This window comes from Vidua chalybeata, chromosome 2, assembly GCF_026979565.1.
Source record: "Vidua chalybeata isolate OUT-0048 chromosome 2, bVidCha1 merged haplotype, whole genome shotgun sequence".
NCBI lineage: Eukaryota > Metazoa > Chordata > Aves > Passeriformes > Viduidae > Vidua > Vidua chalybeata.
In genome coordinates this window covers 56,406,225-56,428,393 of record NC_071531.1, presented here as the reverse complement: position 1 = coordinate 56,428,393, position 22,169 = coordinate 56,406,225, and the positions used below count along the sequence as shown (strand labels likewise).

General features: G+C 34.8%; 1 protein-coding gene across 6 annotated transcripts in view; it reads right to left on the bottom strand.

The window, feature by feature from the left end:
* DIAPH3 (diaphanous related formin 3) overlaps window positions 1-22,169 on the bottom strand; it is a 202,227-nt gene that overhangs the window by 159,724 nt on the left and 20,334 nt on the right. For all 6 annotated transcript variants that reach the window (XM_053935714.1, XM_053935717.1, XM_053935715.1 and 3 more), the window contains 8 exons: window positions 21,540-21,713; window positions 18,918-19,022; window positions 13,329-13,459; window positions 11,213-11,287; window positions 10,981-11,050; window positions 10,466-10,602; window positions 9,907-10,012; window positions 164-274 (listed from right to left, as the gene is read on the bottom strand). In XM_053935714.1, coding sequence (XP_053791689.1) covers window positions 164-274; window positions 9,907-10,012; window positions 10,466-10,602; window positions 10,981-11,050; window positions 11,213-11,287; window positions 13,329-13,459; window positions 18,918-19,022; window positions 21,540-21,713 — 909 coding nt within the window. The remainder of the gene's footprint in view (window positions 1-163; window positions 275-9,906; window positions 10,013-10,465; window positions 10,603-10,980; window positions 11,051-11,212; window positions 11,288-13,328; window positions 13,460-18,917; window positions 19,023-21,539; window positions 21,714-22,169) is intronic.

Genomic DNA, 22,169 nt, shown 5'->3' with positions numbered 1-22,169 from the left:
TTTTTATTTTAAGGCTGATTGTCATACCTGACTGGTCTTTCCCAAATTTAATAAAATGCCTTTGAGAATAATTTATTAGAACTTGTTCTCCCATTCCCACTCTCAAGCTCAAATAATTCAAAAATTTAGATAGTAATGCAAAGAGAGGAGACAAGATGCTTACTGGCAATATCTCCTTCAATCCACTGCGCATAAATTCATTTCTGATGTGAAGCCTAAAATCCAAGTCATCAGGAGATGTAACGAGAGCATTGATGAGCTGCATGCAAGCTACCTGTAATAAAGCAAATAATAAACTATCTTATTTCTTAGATTTCAATATGCATCACAATCAAAAAGATACAACAAATGAATAATTAGGCATTATATCATTTCTAATTATGAAACTATTATAATCCTATAAGTAAGCTACTTAAATTCCTGATCAGCCACATGAGCTATAAATACCAAACACTAGTTCACAAATTTCCATAAAAAATAAATATTTTGTCACCCCACTGAATTTTGTCATTTTACACAAATATCAAGTTCCTTTAGCCAATGAACTTTAGCAGATAAAGCGTAATAATGGACATATAAAAATCATTGCAAATATACATTTATCTATACATATATATAAGAAGTTAGTGACAGAATACAATCTGTGTACAGTGAAACATATCTTTTTTTTTTAAATGCTGAGTAAATTAAACTGAGCCTGAAGAACAGAATGGGGTTTTTTTCCACTTGTTTTTGAAATAGTCATTCTTTAAGCATACTGAGCATTATAGAATACTTCACGGGAATCACACCTTCAGAAAGAAAGAATCAGGCCAACTACTGAGCAGACCCTCTTCTGAAAAATCAAGACACTCATCTTGAAGACCCATAGCCAGGAGCAGCTAGAATTCACTGTCCAGATTCACAAGCCTTTAGAACAATGGCAACTTACTGTTTATCTCTAATACAGATAAAAAGAGTCATTATTTTCCTTTTTTACCCTCTTTATTGTTTGCATGTTTCGCTTCAATTTACAAAAAATATGTTATTCAAGTAATTCCAGCATTTTAAGGGCTTTTAAAAGCACCAGACCATTAGAATTCTATTTGGACCTTACATACTATGTCAACAATTAAAGCAATCTGGTTCAAATACTTTGCTGTAAAGCCTAAAAAAGCCTTTGCTGTATAGTCTAAAAAATGATGATGCATTATGCCATAGGCAAAAGGTGACACTGGAAAGATGCTATCCCAGTCATTTTCAAAGTATGCATAACTCCAAGTACTGAATTTACATATGGTCACAAGAACAACTATTTACAAAGATGTACAAGCTACTTTGATACAGACTGTGAGAAACAATAGCACCTTTTAGGTTTCCAGAAGGAACATGCTAAGATTACATAACAGCACAGACCACAACCATTATCTCATCTTTATCCTACTGCAAAGTATGTAAGTATGAAAGTAACTTTATATATTATTTGAGCTGCGCTGTTATGGAGGTGAATGGCAATTAGCATAATTTAGGCCTGTTTGACTGCAGTGTTAGTCTGTGTAGATGAACTTACTAGCTAACACTCCAGAAGAGAACAGCTTAGTTATGAGAACAGAGATGTAACAAATGTAAGCAATCTGTTAATGTGAGAGCTGTGAACCTGCTGAGAAAACCAAGCAGACTGTGAGCAACAGGTTTTTGGGGACCAAGGGTTAGAATGACCCAATTAAGCACGAGGTATTCTCCACCCAAACCAATAAATGATGATTTTGGAGTCGCTTGAAAAGAGAACCTCAAAGGCCCCACAACTCTGCACTAGGAGTTGGGACCATCTTTTCAGCTTCTGGAGATATCTGAAAGGACAAGAATGCTCAAGGGAGGATGCCATGGTTCGAAACACTGTCCTAACCCATCCAGTACCTCTCCTGGATAAAAGCTGTCACAATGGCATTTATTCTTAGATTATTCTGTCATACTACATACCTTGCATCAAGAATAACTTGGAAACAGTAATAGAAGGAAGGAAAGAACAAGCTTTGCTCCTTCTTCTTACTTGAAGAGCTGAAATTAATTTCTATTCCCTCAGAACTTCTATGAAATTCAGTTCATGCAAATATCTATATTTGCATAATAATAGAAAACTATTGGTAGTATTTTATGGACATAAATAAGGAAAATCATACTAAAGTCCAACTCCCAGCCCTGCACAGGGAAGTTCCATGAATCACACCTTGTGCCTGAGAGCATTGTCCAAATGCTTCTTGAACTCAGACAGGCTTAGTGCTGTGACCACTTCCATGGGGAGCTGCTCCAGTGCTCAATCACCCTCTGGGTGAAAAATTGATACCAAATCCTAACATCTAACTTAAATGTCCCCTGACACAGCTTCAGACCATTCCCTTGGGTCCTGTCAGTGGTCACACCAGAGAGAAAAGATCAGTGTCTGCCCCTCCTCTTCCCCTCATGAGGAAGTTGCAGATTGCAATGAGGTCTCCCCTCAGTTTCCTCTTCTCCAGGCTGAACAGACCAAGTGACCTCAGCTGCTCCTCATACAGCTTCCCCTCAAGAACCTTCACCATCCTCATTGCCCTCCTTTGGACACATTCTAACAGTCTTATGTCCTTCTTATATTGTGTTACCCAAAACTGCATACAGGACTCAAAAGTATTATTTAAATAAATTGCATAAGTGTTAAGATAGACTTCTGTAACTTAATCCAGTATTAGACAATAATCAATTTAGAATACCTAAACAAAATAATACAACACCAGTGGAGGGTAGGAGCAATCACAACTAACCAATTAAACATGAAAACTTATTAACAGAGACAAAGAACTTTGAAGGATAATTTGCAAAAAGCATCTATGATTAACACATCCAATTCCTCAAAGATAACAAAAGGAAGACAACAACAGAATCTTAGGGTCAGTAAAAGAACATGGTGTAAAGAAGTGTCCAAAGAAAACAAAGCAACACAAACAACAGCTTCACTTTGCATTCACTTTGTCATACTGGTGTGTGAAAGGATATCACAAAGCAGAACAGAGACAAAACAGTTCAAAAGTGGCAGAAGAACTCAGAGAACCAAGCCAACATGAGAAGTAACAAAAGAGCATTCACTCTTCAAACATTCAAAGCCTTAAAAAAATTGAGGACAAAATAATTGTACTTGCTATTACATCCAAGTTTATACTGAAATGTATCTTGACACTGAAGAAAATTATGATGGCAGAAATTATATTGACATTTAAAAGGCCATTTCCAGGAAGATCTGGACAACTACAGATTGGCAAGTTTGACTTTTTTTACAGTAGAAATATATTTTGTATAGTTGAGAACAAAATTAATGAGTAATACAAAGAATGTAATATGAATAAACAGACAGTATAAATAAATGGCTTTGCAAAGCAAAGTCCTATTTCATGAATCAATGAAAGGTGTTGAAAGGCCCAAGGAGCAGGCAAGAATGCTCCAACCTAAGTCTGGACTTCAAAAATTTAAACAACTTGGCAAAATATCAAAACAATTCAGAAAAATGTAGAAAACAGCATGCTAAACAGCCAAATCAAAAATTCTACTAGTAATAAATAATACTGAATTTGGTGTTTAAAAGTTTAGCTTTGGCTCAAAAATTATGTCATAATAAATTCTGTTGAAGTAATGTTTCCTAATGTTTTCCCCCTGGCCTCACTGTAAGTCTGCCTTTGTATGTTTTGTTAGCAAAGTATTTAACAGACTTGGCAAGGCAATGACAGCCTTTTCCTGTCCTTTCTCCATATTCTTTACAGTGAGGGCAATTAGATCATCAGCTGATGAGTAAAAATAAATAACCTCACATATCAAAGAGGAATATACTTACGGTGTGGTTTCTTTCAGAAAGGTATTGGCATTACATTAGTAGCACTCAGCTTTAAAAGAACTCAGTTAAATAGGAGTATAGCTAACAATACCACAACATTGACTGCTTTGCCTTAAATAAAGTATGTTTCCTGGAGAAAGATCTTTCCAATTTGGGGCTTCTTTGAAGTTATAAATAAGAAACAACCCTTGGTTATACTTCTCTTCTTATAAAGCTGCTAAATAGATAACAATTTGAGCCTTTAACTGTCACAGTGGATTTTTCATCTTTGTAGTGCCTGTCAGAACAATTCTTACGATACTTCTCCTTCCTGAAATGTGTTATTGCCCTCATTTTATACAATTTGCTTCTGTACGTATGTCTACAGTACTTTAGAAACTTAGGGGAAAATAGGACTTTGTTAACTTATCAATTATTTTCTTCAAATTCAAACAAAACCTCTGTATTACTCTTCAAGCCTGTTTCTGTGCAAGTACTTTTTCCTGAGTTACTCATATGTTTGCTACTGCCAAAGCATCACTCTACACTAGGTAACAAAGAAGGGTGCTAACCCCAGCAAAGGAAACTACAACAACTAAAAGATAAATACAAATAATATAATTTTCTTACATCCAAATGCTGACACTACAATACCAAAAATTTTGAAACCAGCTAAGGTGTCCAGTCCACTTTCAAAAGTACACTGAATAAAATCTTCCAGGAATTGACTCAACAGCAACCAACAGAGATGAGAGGTTCTGCCACAGAACCAAGCACTTTTGAACACAGAAAAAGCTCCTTGTATTGAATATTTGTCTGTAGTCCTCTACAGTCTTGTTCAGGACACGCGGTCTTGTAGCCCACTTATTTTTGCTAATAACAGGCTACAGGTTTTGCATGAAGCTAACACCACATGCTTCCAGACCTCTCAGGCTTCGAGACTTGGCTTGCCTGTCTGGAGCTCAGTTTTGGCTTATTTAGTTGCAACAGGATGTGTCTAGTAACAGAATCACTATCACCCCACTAGTCGTACATTTTTCTTAGCCTTGTACAAGTCTCTGGCATAAAGTTTACCATTACAACATTTCTGTAACTAGTAGATAGAATATGACCGTAAATTAAATGCAGCATAGAAATGTACAGGTATGGGATGGGGTGGAGAAGTGTTAGCACTACTGAAAGCAATTTTATTAGACCACTAAGACATCACTCAGACAAAAAATTAAATGCTTGGCTTTCAATACCAGGTGTATTTTTTAGGCTCACAAACTGCACAAGATAAAATGTCACAACAGAAGAATTTGGACATCACAAGTGGTTTAAAATGCAAGCAACCAAACCAGTTAAATTTACTGCAATAAAACCTTAAACAATACATTGTCTTAGATATATCTGAGTATATAAAAAGCTTTATTCTTAAAGCTTTTTGTATTTATTTTAGTATGGGTCCACTTTATGAGTATTTGTCTATCCCTTCAGCAGCCAAGATGAAAATTTTTACTTCCCCTAATTTTGATCTTATTTAATTGAAACAAGTTATACCATCTCCAATTCATCTCTCTGGAGTACAAAATCTTTCATTCAATTGCATTTTCTGGATTCAATTAGTTGTGCCACTCAAAACCAGTAATTCAGTGCACTGACTGCTGCCACCAACACCTGCTCTCCTGTTAACATCAGTGAGGCATTTCAATGATTGTAAACTTCACTACCATAGAGTCAGTACCAAAGTACAGTGCTACAGGGTTACATTTACATTTCAACTTCATGTTGTTTGATTATATACAATTTGGAATCTTTGTCATTGTTATGACAGCAGTTTAAAACACAGTATGTTTTCCTGCACAACACTATGTGAATTGACTGTTAAGCAAGGAAACAGCATTTATCACAGATGATTTAAACTATCAGTGAAGAGTCAATCAGAGAAAAAGTACTAGTATGAAAATCCTGATCAAGATCAAACTATAGTTTTATCTTTGAGATAGCAAGGCAATTTCAATGAAAGGATATCTACAGATGTAATTGTATCCAAAAACAGATTATTTTATTTTAATTTGCCAAATTGACACAGTACATGTGCACGTGTTACTCAAACAGAGCCATGACACAACTGTGAAAAGCAAGAAATTCATCAGTAAGATGTACTGCTATTCTAGTATTTCTTGTCAAATTTGATGAAGTGAGAATTAAATTGCAGTTCAGAACTAGAACATACTTTAGCCTTCCTGAAACAAACAAGACAATGATCCATTGGATAATATTAGCTAACTATTTATTTGTGTAGGAATACAAAGTAATAGTGAAAGTCTCAAACACAAGCCTACAAAAAGCAGAATGAGAAAAAGTTATACAAGAGGAAAGAAAAACAAGTCTAAGCAAGGCACATTGCTTACACATCTAGATTTGAGTAAATTAGATCACAAAATGTTTTTTTCTAAGTTTAAAAACTTTTTAAAGGACTAAAGATAAAGGCAATAGCAGGAACCTGATAGTAGATCAAAAACATTTAAATCATACTCCAAGTGAAACTAATTCAATTCCCAGCAGTTAGCATAAAATACTTAAATCACATAAGATCACAATAATTAGAAATTAGTTTGAGCAGTCTTGACATTTAGGTAAGGTAAGCTTTGTTCTGATTGACCCTATTACATAAGCAGTTATGGAAAGGGCAGTTATTAGGACAGAGCAATCAAGAATCACCAAGTTATTCAGCAAACCAAAATGTCACAGCCATCTCACATCCTCATATTATTAAATGATAAAGATTAAATGGTATTCCCTGACAATTAAAAACACTAGGAGGATAAGACGATTGATGAATACCTACGATCTTTTACTTTGTCACTAAAACACTTCTCCTAGGATACACATGAACCTGCATGTTTCCACAGGGATGAGCAGTATTTATTTTTCAGGAACTTAACCAGGAAAGGAAAAATTGCAGCTTTGTTTCACCATTGCTCCTCTTCTCAGTCTTAACTGGAAAATTAGAAGGAGCTGGCATCTGCAACTAGATCTGCATGGAAGAATAACACTCTCCTGTTAGTCAAACCACCTGCTTGAGAAGTAGTGGTGAAAATTGATGATTAGAGAGTATAAGCACTCTTTTGCTTCTCCTAGAAGAATGAGAAGTAGGCAACAAACAAGTTGTTGTTGTTTTCATAACTTTCTTACATATCAAAATGGGTTGTGTCAGAAGAGCTGTATTTCCTGTCTCCATGACTTGAACAAGCAAAGTATTAGACTTTTCAGTTGTCATCATAAATACACAAGGTACCAGATTGCCCTGTATGCCTTTTAGGCTTAAGATGTTAAACTACATTTACTTTAACAAAACCAGAAACTTGATATTACTCCTGGCTGTAGTTATATGTTCAGAATAATACTACTAATCTTGTCTTGAACCAAATCAATTAAGTATGCTTTCCATAATTTTAGATTTTATGAAAGACAGAATATCTTTTGCATTCAACAAATGCAAAAAATAGATAGAGCTTTTACTAATAATACAAAAATCACCCTACTGAGGCTTTTTATGTATTCAATCTTCTAGCAACAGAAATGTTAAGTCAATTCAAAACTGAAAAGGTCAGTTGTTACTGTCAAATTGAACTGCCACAAAGCAAGCATACATACATCAAGCAGACAATCAAGGCAAGAATGCCAAGTAACTGACAACTGTAAACTTCTGTCTCATTAAAACCCTGTCAAATTAACCACCAGGTCAATGTCATTGTTAGAAAAGTTTACAGCTGATTCACATGAGGAGGTTTGATTTTTCTGGTCTTAAAAAATAGAAATTTAGCAACCATTTATGAAGTCTGAAAAAGTAAATATCAAAAAGCCTTTTAGCAGAAGGAACATACTTTAATGAAAGTTTAACAAAACAAAATAAAGAGAGAAGAACTTTTAATGAGTTTCCATGTCTACACAAGATATAGCAAACTAAATGGCAAAGCATTACCTATTTGCAGGAACTTCAGGCTAACACTCTCAGCAAAGTCAAATAAAGGCATTTAGCAGAAGTATTTTAGCAGAAGTATTGCAACGGTAACATTTAGAGTAAATTCTCATTTTTAACAATGCTTCTATCTTCTGTATTAGAGATTAACAAAATACCAGATAGAGATATAGTCCAATTGATAGAAGGAATAACTAGTAGAAACAAACGTTTTTAATATCTGAAGAGAAGTCCTAGAAAAATTAAAATTGCTATTGCATAGGTAACTCAGCTGAAGTTTTCTGCACTGATTTGGTTATCTCACCAGTGGTATCTTGCTCATGGAGATGAGCACCCCTGCAAACAGTGGGTACCCATCATGGGTAAAACAAGAGGTACAAAGGATTAACTTAACCTGCCTGATGGCTCAAATAGAACAATGGCTGGCTCTAAGGGGAGTTTCACATGCACTTTCAACTATAAAGAAAAGGAAGTTACAGATAGTAACTTTTTTCTGTATTAAATCTACAATATTTTTTTTCCTTCATTAAATCTATACAGATGCAAATATACAGAAGCCCTGAAAATTCAGCATTACACTCAAAACAACATCCTCCTAATTTCAACTTGGTAGTCCTCAAATCCATACATGCTCTAAACAGACTCTTGAATTCTCTTAACTTAGATACAACATGGTGGAATTGAAAAAAGAATTTTTGTGATCTAAAGTATTGAATCAATGAATCAAATAATGATGAATGAACCATTAATATTTTTTAAAATCAAAATATTTTTTAAATAATTTTTATATCTCAGATTTTTTTTGAAATTCCATAAAATTCATGGATAGCCCAGGGAAACTGTAGATGCTCCATCCCTGGAAGTGTTCAAGGTGAAATTGGACTAGGCCTTGAACAACTTGGTCTGGTGAAAAGATGCCCCCTTCAGGGTAGCTGGGTTGGAAGCACATGGTCTTCAAAGGTCCTTCCAACCCAAACCAGTCTATGATTAGAAGAGAGAAGGGGTAAGGAAGAAGGGAAAATTTTTCAAAAGAGAATTACATTGGTACTGGCAAAATTGAACTACAAACAATTCTCCACCTGCAAATATTCCTTTATGGTTAGCTTTTCTGTGAGACAAATGAAACAAACAGCAACTTTTATTGTCAGACATAAGCTATTTAATATAAAAGCTGAGTAATGCAAGCATTTCTTTCAAACTTTAATATTTTACTAGTTTTGTAATAGCAACAAAGAATTGATGTGGGAAATGCAAGCATAGAGAGCTACCAAGGCCTCAAACATACAAGCTCAGAGATAGAGATGGATACAGTGTTTGACCTAAGACCTTGGAGAAGGTTTGAAGCTTTAGAATAGAATAGTGAAACAGACACGAAATAAGAATAAAGATTTGCAGTTTAAGCCAAAATATGTTTTAAGCAAGTAGAAATATGTCTCATGTAAGCAAATAAATATGCTAAGAAAGATAGTAGAAGATTTTAATCATTTTAAATTATGAACAGCTCTCAGTTCAATCCGATTACATGAATATCAATGAGTTCACATCTACACTCTCAGACCAATGATTTATAATGATCATTCAAACAAAGTTAATACTTTGTGCCTTCCTGCAGAAAACTCTATATCCAACTGAAGCAAAATGAAAATAAGGTGAAAGTTTTCTATCCTCAGACCCTCTGAGTGCAATTTTATGATGTCATAAGGTGAGCATGAGGGACAGACCTCCCAAAGATTTAAAACATTAATTATAAATTGCAGTTCCCTAAAAACTTGCTTTTTTATTATTATCAATATTCAATTTCAACAAATATTTCCAGAAGTGATATGATCTTTTTGCATCCAAACATATGTCTTATCTTTTATTTTAAATATATACTGTCTTTTCACTCGCAAAGCTAAGATCTCAGTGAAGAGAAATCAACAAATTGACCTGCAACACCCCCATGTTTCCAGGCTGAATCTTCCCATGCCACACCTTAAAAGACAAAATGATAAACAATATTCCAAAATTTGACCCAATTTGAAACAGCACCCCTACTCCTTTTTTATTGTAATGACTTGTTCAGTCCAGAAAAACATGTAATTTTATTTTCACTTGTTGAAGTGGTTAAAAAAAAATTACTTACTTGCAGCTGAACTGAGTTATCCTGAAGACCTTCTACAATAGGAGAGAATCTATCAACATTCCTCTCCTCTGCTGCTGCTGTGACAGCTTCCAATATTTTTTCAAGTCTGTGAGAAAAGAGTATTATTTCACTCACGAGAGATATTTAAACTTATTTATTTGCTATCTTAAAAGCCATGTTGCCAAATTATTCACCTGCCTCAATTTCTTGTAAACAAATTTAGGAGGTTTAAGCAATACTTGTTGCCTTTAGAGATTTTTGTAACCAAAGGATAATTTACTGGATTACGAGGGTGAAAAAAAGTATGCTAATAAATATTAAGCAAAAGAATTGCTGCATAACTATATCCATCTAAACAGTACATCCAGATGTGAAAAAGAAAACTCACTGATATGGCCACGATAAAAAAAACTCACAAAGATATCCTGAAAACTGACAATATAATACAGATATTACTTTCAAACCTAAATTGAAAATTTTACCATTTCCTTCAGATATAACTATAATTTGGGATATTGTAGAATTACCTTACTATTTCTTGCTTAACTACAGTACTTACATGTTTTCCTCTCCAACAATGCACATTGCAGATAAGAGTTTAACTATATCCGTCATCATGTTAGTTTGCTTGGGATCAATTGCTTTGGTCAGCAACAAAAGGCTCCTCTCTTCTCCCAAAATTCTTTCCAACCCATACTAAACAACAGAAGAACATTTGTAAGGGAGGGGATCCAAATGACCATCAAGTACCTAGTAATGACACCATTCCCCTCAAGTAGGAATTTCAAATGACATTTTAGTCTGTGAAATAATAAAAAAAAAAAAATGAGAGAAAAGTGCCAAATAGGTCACTTATTCTGTAGGAAGGCATCAAAAGTAACAGCATCAAAAGTTTACATTATTGTCTTTGAATATTTTAGAGAGAAAGTGGCAGACTTCTGGCAGACAGAAAGAACTTCAAACCACAAGTGACCAACCCACCACTTCACCAAATTGCACGGACTTATACTCATCAGGTACCTTATCTAATTGAACTGTAGTAACTTAGTTTCTAGAATAAATAAAATCCCATACCTTATTATTCATGAAGGCTCTCAAACACTGTATAACTTTATGCTGACTCCTTTTCACAAGTCTGTCCTGACTGAATAAATGAAAAATTTAGTGTAAATAAATGTTCTTTAAATATTAAGAAAAGCTAACTTTACATTAAGACTTTATATTAAGATATTTATATATATACAGATTATATTTAATTTATATTCTATTTATATTTAGAAAAGCTAATTTTATATTAAATCCTTACTTTTTTGTCTCAACCAATCGTTCCAAAACATCCAACAGCAGTCCCAGACCTTCTCCGCCAAAGTTTTCAACCCAGCTAGAAAGACATTTTAAAAAAATGACATTTCGAAGACTAATCACAGTGAAAGAAAACTGTCACCATAAATAAAAGCAGGTATAATTAGATGGTGTTAAACCCAAAATATATTCAAGAGAACACAACAGAAATTTTAAATTTCAGCTACTACCAAAGGCATCTTTTGATGAGGTTAAACCCTTGGCCAGGTGTTTCTTCATGAGACAGATGCTTCATGGTCCTGTTTAGTATTGCTCAAAACCCCTTGATATCAAATACAAGTTAACACCACACTGACAGTAGCACTAACAATTACAGGAAGAGAAAACCAGATTTTTTTTTTCTTCGATAAGTAAATATATTATGAAAGTAGATTTTCTCTGATGGGTGTTTTATTCTGAAACAGATTAGGCAATTAACTGGCAAATATTTTTGGCGTATCTGTCCTAGACATAATCCTAGAAGATTCATTTCTTTGAACATTTTGTATTAGCAGAATTATGTGCAGCATCTTTGCTGTACATCCAATAGCTGGGGATGATCAACTAAGTACTGATGCATTCTTACTGCCTTTACCTCTGCTTCCACAAGAGAACAAAAACTACTTACACTGCCCAAAGAAAACACTCCGCTTTTTGTCATTCTGACAAAATACTAAGATATCAGTGCCTCTATTTTCAATGTATTTTTTTAAAAATGTCTTCTTAATGAAATTCAACCTGTTGCAACTATTACACAACAGGGGAAGAAATAGTTGCAGATAACTAGTTATCTGTAATAATATGTACACTAGATCACTTGAACCACTTTTGATGAACTGTGAGGTCAAAACACCTAAATTATTTACCTAAAGATTAGTGACCAAGATTGTCCTTTTAGAAGCTTTCTTTTTATAGTGATAGGAAATAAACACAGCTTTTTGCAGTAAACCATAGATTTCAATACCTGTTTCTAAGCACCAGAGACCAAACAACTCAGTAATATTTGATTTAGATTTTCGCTGTGAACTCAAAATACAACTTACAAAAAAGACTAATTGAAAACTCTTTGTCAGAATAACTCAGGTTACTGTAAAGCATGTTTCTTTCCACATAAACCATTACATATTCTAAATAAGACAACTCAATTCAGAAACAAATTAGTAGAAAGAAAGAAGCAAATACCCATAGAGAAGACCCACATCACCAAACCAGACACAGACAAAAGAAAGTTGTGCAATCCTTTTCTAATCATGTCCCAACATTTCATTTGCATTATCTTAAACTACACGCTAAACAGTTTCCCCAAATCATGTGTACAACCACTGTCTTAAATGGTAACTCTAAACAAAAGAATGTAAATAGAATAGAGTAGGAAAAATACAATTTAATAAAATAAAGTCAGCATTCACAAATCAACCTGCATGGAACAAATCAAAATTAAGACTTGTCAGTGATTACTGATGAGTTAACCTTGCTTCAATAAAGCACAGGTAAACAAAGGTTGTGCTTTCTGCTGTATAGATAAGCCCTACCGATACAGAAAAAATACGAGAAGGAAGGAAGGAAGCAAGCTTAAAGTACACTGAACAGAAGCACACATTTAGAAATATATATGTAAATATATATGTTTATTTATATATTTCTAAATATATACATTTATATGTATATAAACCTATATCTTTAGAAATATATAAATAACTTACACCAAGGTGCCTAACTCCCATTATTGATTACCCTGACAAAAATAAGTTAGAAGATCAAAGACTTAGAAAATATTTCAAAAATAAAAATGAAAAACAATTGACTACTTAGCACTAGAAAAAAAAGGGAACTGCTTCTGCATCACATTTCATTTACCTTCTCTTAGTATTACCTTGTATAGATCAGCCAACTCTATTAAAAATAACAGACCTACAGAGGATACATAATCAATGAAAAAGAAAGAAGTTAAAATCACTCTACTGCACACATACTCATTAACTGGAAAACCGTGAGACATGTACATCTACATATTCATTAATTTTAATCCATTAAGAAATTAGAAAATGATTAATCTCTTCAACATGTGCTAATGATGTTACCTGACAGGATTACTAGTCAAGGACACACGGAGAGATTCTAAACAAGTGACTAGTCTTTCATCCGTTGACCCAGATTTTAAATCCTGAATAAATTCTTGGGGAGAAATCTTCCTACTGCTCTTGAGACTTCCCTGAAACACAGAAAATACACTTTTTCTTTATTTGGTGCATACAGAACTTAAACAGCTTATTAATGGCTAAGCTTCATTTCTGTTCCTTGAAAAATATATAATGTAGACCTATAAACCTGTAACTGATGGCTATCTACTATTTGCCAAATACTGACTAAATTTGGTCATTTTATGAATAAATTTTTTATCAACAGACAAAAGCAACAGGTATGAAATGTACAAATTTATCACACATGCTCAGAAAAATAAAATTTTTGTATTGAATGGATTCTGTCTATGCATTGCAAACACCTTAATAGTCAATATTCAACAGAAGGAAAAACCAATTATGAGGTCCTCTGAAGAGATCACAGGGCACATGTCCAGAAGGGTGACTGCACTCACATAAGCTTACAGAGCCAAGAAGCAGCATACCAGAATACTCAGCATGTTACTGTGGTAACTTCTGCTCTTGCAGAAGTAGAAGTGTTCACGCAGATATCAAAAAATAAGAAGTCTAGCCCACCTAATATCCAGTTCACATGAAGGATAGATATATTTTCTACAGAACGTATCTAAATACAAAAAAGCAGGCATACAATGGTGCATAAAACTTAGACTTAATTCATTGCAAGACTCCTTTTTTTGAAAATAGAAGCACAACTGTCATGTTACACAAAGAGACTTACTAAACAGTTCTTGATCAACTAGTGGCTTAAGTCAGTAATTGAAGAGAATTAGACTTGCAGTACAATAATAACTTGAAATTAATCACTGTAAATGGTGAGATAGTCTTATTATACTACTATAGCTCTCATTATATTATTATTATGTTATATTAGTTTCATACAAGTGATGTTTTATCCCTTTGGTTGATCCTCAGGAAATACTGAGATGTAATCTTTTCTTCTATGAAGAAGAAGATGATTAAATAGTTTCTAGCAAAGAAATGAAGCTAAAAGATAGGAAGCATGGTTGACAGACCAGGCTGCTGAGCTGCCATCCAGAGGGAAATCAACAGACAGCAAAAATGGGCAGCGGAATTTCAGGAAGTTCCACAACAGAAAACTGTAAATCTTGAACCTGAGGAGGAATATACCCATGCACCAACATGTGCTGGGCCTACCAGCTGGAATGTAGGCTTGTAGGAAAATAGGAGTTGTGATGGATGACAAGTTGACCATAGGTAAGTGCATCACCAGCTGGTTGAGGGAGATGACCCTTCCCCTCAGCTAAGCAGTGGTGAGACATCTGGAGAATTGTGTCCAGTTCCTGACTCCCCAGCATGAGAGATGTGGACATATTGGAACGAGTCCAGAAAGGGCTGTGGACGCAATTACAAGAGAATCTGTAGTACATGGAGAGGCTGGTAGAACTGAGATTGTTTAGCCCCCAGAAGAGAAGGCTCAGGGGAACCCTATCAATGAAAGGACAAGAAGAACAAATTGAAATACAGGAAATTGGTTAAACATAAGACAAACACAAACTTCTCCCCTCCTCCCTCTGTTTTCTTAAGCATGAGGCTGGTATAGCACTGGAACAGGTTGCTCAGTCACACTGTGTAATCTCCCCTATAAGAGATATTAAAATTGGAATAGATAAGAAGTTGGATGCGACTATCTCCAGGGTCTCATCTAATTCTATTCCATGACTCTGTGACAACAGAACATTGGGGGCTATAACAGTCTCCACTCCAACTATATTTCCTCAGACTTGATAACAGGTGCTCTGGACATCCAAAAAAAAAAAAGAAAAATAAAAACCACCCAAACAAAAAAAAAACACCTGCTGCCAGGAATCATCCCAAAAATATAGCATCTCATGTTATATTTTGAAACACCATGTGTAATACATGGAATGTCATTCAAAACATGCTTCTGAATTGATGGATATCCCTACTTGCTTAAGTATGAGGGTAATTTCCAATAACTATGCTACACAAAAAAAAAGTAGATGAGATGTACTGCAAAGAATAAGGGTTGAGGTGAGAATCTGGAAGACAGATCTAGGAAACCCAGAGAAAAATTTAAAAAATCAGGAACAATAAATGTTCCCACAAACAAAATGAAACTCAGTATTTTCAGTTTTCTTTCATGGATCTTTCCAGCTGGACTCTGCATAGATAAGATAACAGACTGACTAGAGACAAAATGACCAAACTCCCAGCAGCCTTCATGACAAAGTACTTAACTAAATGTTACAAGAGAGTTAGAAATTTCAAGTAGTCTCAGAAATTCTGCTGGCAGCTCCTGATGTGCATACACTACTTGATAAGCACTACTTGTATGCCTAAGCATAAGGATTAATATCCTGTGTGGAGAATCTGTCATTTCCAGTGACTTCTCCCAGCAGTTCCTGCTGTAAAATTGGCAAAACTGATGGAAACAAAATACTTATAAATTGTCAGTAAAATTTCTTTTTTTGATGTACAGTCATATAGGACAGTCATATGGACACAACATACAGTTAAGATGGTTAGAAGATATTTTGGAGGGAATTTAAAATAATCAATAGCAAGTGTGTGCAGTGCAAAGGTCACATGGGACAAGAGCCCAGTCATACTAGAAGAATCCACCAGAATGACATTTCAGAAAGCCTCATGTGACCCGTCTGAAAACAGTGCCACATGCAGTGGAGACTCACATCAATATCCAGAGAGTAACCAGTCATCCCATTTCAAACTCAGTTCCCCACTGGTACATTACCCTATGCAAAAGAAGCAGTAAACTGTGACTGTCTGTACAACAACCTACCACAATGCTAAGTACCACTTATTCAGTTATGCCGAAGTTCTGCAACATAATATGATACATCTGCCAGTGCTTAAATAAAATGAGAGCTGCATTTGGTATCAATTGTGAAACAGATTATATTAGCTGTATTTCAGCATGAGAAAAGCTGCTTAAGTTCAAAATGTTCAAGTTTACTGAGAAACAGGAAATATCTTGAGGCATCAGTGCCTCTAGAAACTTAATTGCTCAATTGAAGAACAACTGGTCTGTGAGCAGATGCAGCATGAAGTCAGCATTAATTAATCTAGTTAAAATATCACAAGAGCACAACGTGAACAATAAAAAGAAAATATTGAGAAGAAAATTCACTTAAAAAACACAGTTTGTGTGTTTTCAACCTATAAAACAGCAAAACCTATGGTTGAGTAACATGATAGCAATGCTACTTTTATATACCCTTGAGTATTAACCTCATAACATGGAAAAGTTATTTACAAAACTTTTCTTTTCTGGAAGTATTACTATGCAAAGAGGTGTGCTTTGTGATTATTGGAAAGGAGTTGTGTACTTCTGAGAAAGAGAAACCCTAACACTGAGGTCAATGATAAAGCTTTGATTACAGTAGAGCCCACTTTGCTTACCGGAGGCTGTTGCATTTTCATTGATTCATTAGAGGTGCATCTGTGTTCTTCTTTAAGAACTATTTTAATAGTTCCTAAAATGATAAATGCTTTAAATGAAACATGCTCACTTCCATGACATTTGTGAATGAGGATATCTTTCCCAAGGCAAAATATCTTAGTACCCATCTCCTTAAAGAAGTATGAAAAGAAGTAAGAAATACCAAAAGAAGTTACTGCAGTATCACTTATAGAAGGAGAAGCCCGAGATGGGATTGGTTGCACACAATAGTCAGGAGCTACACGACATTTCAACTGTTCCAAAAAAGTATGACACTTTCATGAAATCAAGGTACACAAAAAGTTAGCCAAGTACTCTTGGGGTGCAGTGCACTATTCTCTCTAGACTCAGAAGGCACTCAGTCCAGCTAACTCGAGGAATGAAAGAGCATGCCCAGAACAAAGAGTTTTCAATGGCAAGGGAAGGAATTTCCCATCCCAATAGCTCCAGAACTAATCTAAAATCATCTGCAGCACAACTGGATCAAAGTACTAAATCTGTGCCTCACTGAAACAGCCTCTCCCAGTACACAACAGGTGAATGTCACTTCCAGTAAAGACACAACAGCAGAAAGAGAGTTCAGGAACGACAAGTTTCCCTGCATGGATTGGTCTTCAATCATCTCCCACCACAGAAAGAGGAATACGTCAGCTAGCAGAAAAGGAAGGGAACAGAAAGGAGAAAATGCTGTTGGTGACCTTAGGAAAACACACAAGACAACAGTTTGTGGTAACAAATCACTGCCCTGGGGGAGGAAACAGACCTGTCTTCTTCAACAAAGCACCTTATACAGCTCCTTTGGGCATAGTGCAAGAAGCTCCATTGCCAAATCACAAGTGTGACGACATCCAAAGAAAAAAGGAAAATTGTGAATGGCACTCAGAAAGAAGGACCAATGAGATGTACTCTGTGGCCAGGAAGCTAAGACATGAAAACCTTTCTCTTGACAAAGAAAGCCTTAACATCACCACTATCAGCATGCTATGATTTCAGCAACAGATATGAATGCAGCAACTCTGCACAGCCAGTCATGTTCTATTATCATATTATTTTTTAGATCAAACAACTGAGGTCTTAAAATACATATAGAGGGTAGGGGTGCCAATGATATGTAAACCCTCACATACTATTTTGGGTAGATAAATTTCAAGAATGTTGTAAGATCTACTATTTCCCATGATTTCCCATGCAATATCTCTAAAAAAGAAAAACAAGCTAGACCTAATCTTCTGGCATTAAGGACTTGTTAAGCTATAAACAAGACTAGTAGCTTTGATAAACTCATCTTAAATAATCTCCAGGCAGTTAGGTCCTGCACTAGGCATACCTACCTTACTAAAAGTGCTAAAGCTTAACACTAATAATATACATCGTGTGAAGTAGACAGTAATGTTTTAATTTCTCAGTATTTAATTATAATTACATCCAGGCAAATTTTACTGATATCTCTAGTTACATACATCAGTGAGCTGAAAATTCAAACATATGAATTCCAAAACAATCAGAATATCTGAGGACAGGATTAGCTATGCAGCATTTAGTGCAGAAGTCAGTTCCCATTCTGCAAAAACTAAGCAGATTTTCTTATGCCAATTGAATCCTTAATTTTGCCCTTATATACAACTCCTTGCACTGCTTTAGAACAACCAATCATTATAGGTAAAAAATGGACAATAATTGATTTTGTGCACAACACTTTCATTATCAGCTATTACATAGCATCAAATATGAACTCTATTTTAAGTCAGGCATGAAAAACACTCATCAGTTGAGGAATTCTTTTTAAACAATGCTAGAAAAGAAAAAGGTTCACACCAAACTTTTGCAAGAAGTTTTTGCAGAATCTTTCCATCTCTACTCTTAGTCATACTTTTACCAAAAAGAAATGCTGGTTTCTGTATAGAAGACACATTTCAAGTACAAGTGACTACCTGCCACTGTAACTTGTAAAATAGTAAGACAGACACAAACATTTTTAAAAGGCACTATGAGAAACAGAAGTTAGTCAAAGGAATGCATGCAACACTTCAACAGGAAATAACGTAAGCTTTTAGTAATTTACTTACAGACTTGGAAGCAGTGCTAATATATTGCATCACCATTTCTTTTTTGGTATTAAAATCCTTTTCTCTCAATGGCATCTTCTTGTCTTCATTTAAATTCATATCTTCCTAGAATGGGATAGGAAAAAAAAAAGAAAAAACAGTCTTAAATGCCATACATCAACAGAATGTTTTTCATGTAAGAGACTGACTTAAATAAATAAAGACACAAAAATACAAACTCATACAACTGAAAGCTGTTATGCAAACAACTTTTCATAAGATGTTACTCAAAACCATAAAAATCCTTATCCATATTCCCTCTAAACTCAGACTGAAAGAAACCAAAAACAGTCAACTATGCTAGGATTAACAAGTGCATCACAACCATTTTTACTACACTCTCTTCTTAGGAAAGACCTACAGTTCCACACACGTGTGCACCAAACTACAGAAGAGCATTATTTAATACTTCTCAAACTATTTATAAATGTACTCAAACCAGTATTTTACATATTTTTAATTTCAATTTTAATTTTTAATTTATTCCATAATTCTCTTCCTCTATTCCCAAATGCTTCATCTTGGCAGCAGAATGTGGTTTGCGCTGAAACTAGTTCACAAATTAATAATCACTTTTGCAATAAGAAAGGCCAAATTTCCTAAGGATTAAATCAAAATATTCAATCAGTATCAAAACCCCATCATAATTCATTCACCCCAACAAAAATCCAGAGGTCAAAAAGAGCAGAGAAAGACCTACACTGAAAACCACACAAGTGACAGTTCTTAATGGCACTAGAATTTCTGACACAGGGAGTTCTACTGTTCCAGCCTAGAACTGCTCTGATCATTGTAATCAGTTGCATATCTGTGAGAAATGGCATTTCTCAACATGGTGTAAGTTAATGAATGAAAGGGAAAATAGAAAAAAAATTTTTAAAAAAAGTTTTCAGCAACAATTAACAATTTTGGCACACACATATAAAGCACGTACAGTATGTGCTTTACTATGTGCATTACTCAAGCTTAGTAAGAATTACTGCAGTTATTTTCAGCTGAGACTCATGAGGTGAATCCTCACCAGAAAACATTGACTATTTTTTTTCATACAAAATTAGTTCTAAAAGCCTTGCTTTTAGAAATTGTTCAAATTGTTCACCAATCCACCCCTCCAAATCACTTAATTTGATCAGAACAACAAACTAGAGGCTACAATATATAATTAGCTATGTAATCTACTGTGACTAAACTAGCTTTATTCCAGCCCATTCAAATGTGGATAATCTGAAAAATCCTTTCCGTAGTGCATGTTATAGATAAAACAACACTGATAAAGTAGCTTAATACAAGTTTAAGTGCTTTACTATTCAATGAAACTAGGAAGGCATTCAAATTATCCAGATGTCATCAGTACTTCAACATATTTTGCAAAGTAATTTTAAAATTGGAATTAATTATTTAAGGATCCATGGATATAAGCATCTATATTTATCTAGACACGCAGTAGTAGGTTTCTGAGGATTTATTGAAAGTTTCCATTTATTTGTGGCACAGTATAACATCACAGACTACCCTATACCAGAATGTCTGTAGGATGGTAGAGAAATACAATCTAAATGCAGGAGGTGTGTGGAAGAATGCACACCTTCAAGTTTTTTAAAAAGAACTCTCCCATTTCCTAACATTTGAGCAATTATCAGTTACAGCGAATTTTTTAAGAGAAGCAAGACATAAAAGAAAAATGAACCATTTGGCAACAAGTACAAATACAAAAGTTGGTAACAGTTAATTATTCCTTTCCCTCACCAGCTTAACCATGAAAATCCTTCAGTTATAGTTCTCAAGAGTTCTATAAAAGCTTCTTCAAAACTAAACTGAGTACTAGGAAGTATAAATTCCACGAAAGTACTTCTCTCACTGCACATTGCATTTTCTCCACATGCCAGTCCCTAGTAGTCCCCTTTGTATTTCAAGAGTTACTTGTTACTTGCTGTGAGGCAGAGAAAGAAATAATATTCCAGGCATCATTCTCCTTGTTAGTGTTCTCTTGTGCTCTTCACATTTCAGTCACTCTTTTCTCATGGCCGTTCCCTGTTTAGTTTTCAGTTGCCCAAAATGTCATCATCACGACAAAAAGCTCAACCAACTGGGGTGCTACCAATGCCACATGATCTTTGTGACTGCTCTTTTGTAGTGCACTAACAATGACAACTAAGGAAAGAAGCAAATTTGCAGACAAATACTGCTTTGGAGGCAATTCTCTCTTTTTGTGCAAGAGTGACATGGCATATAAATTGAGAACTAAATGTGGCTGTGACATTTGAAGGCATAAAGTATCTTTGTGAAAGTTTCAGATCATCTTAAAAGGAAGAAGGATCCCCTTTTTCTTGTTCCTCCTCAAAACATGTTGCATAATCTCACTTCTAATTTCTGTTTTAAATATACTTGGAACAAAAAATTGCAAAAATAATTCCAATACTTTATTTCCTGAGAAACACCATAATAAGCACACAATTACAACTCACAACAATTATATTAATAATTCAGGTAAAGATTAGAACACATGCACAGAAGAATACCTGTTCCACCTATCACTCAGCCATGTTGTCTTTCTTTAACTAAAAGGAAGTGTAAGACTCTTACCATCATTTTTTCAAACAGTGCTATGATTTCTCTTTCCGACAATGGTTTTGTAGCAAAATCCTCTGGGTCCATAGGTGTGGATGACCAATCTGTAGAATGTGACTGCTTCATATGTGGCAGAGGAGGTCTTTCTTTTTTACTTCTTGGAATTCTTATACTGGCAAATCTATCCAACTGAAAACACAAAAGTTACAACATATCACATACTGCTTCCATTCTTTGTAGCCCTAATTAAGATGGGTGTTCTTGGAAGTTGAACATCCTTATTTTGATGTGGTAGCTTACCTGTTATTTAACCACCTCATTCTAAAGGCTTTTCCTAAAGATATATATGATGGTCAGTTGCCTAGCACTGGAGTTAACCAACCAGAATCCCATTACATTAGAAAGAAATCATGCAGAACATCAGAATTTTACAGAAAGTTTGGAGGAATAGATATCTACAAAACCAATTTATGAAGAATTCTTTCCAAGCGTTACATGTAGAATATGAGAAAGCAGGTTTATTTACCAAAAGCATAGTTTTAAAGTGGTTTTAGCTACCCAGAAACAGCTGTACGCCTAATGTGGCTACAGAATATATAGGCATGCAAAGAAACTACTTTTAATAAAAAGACAAGTTAGCATAAC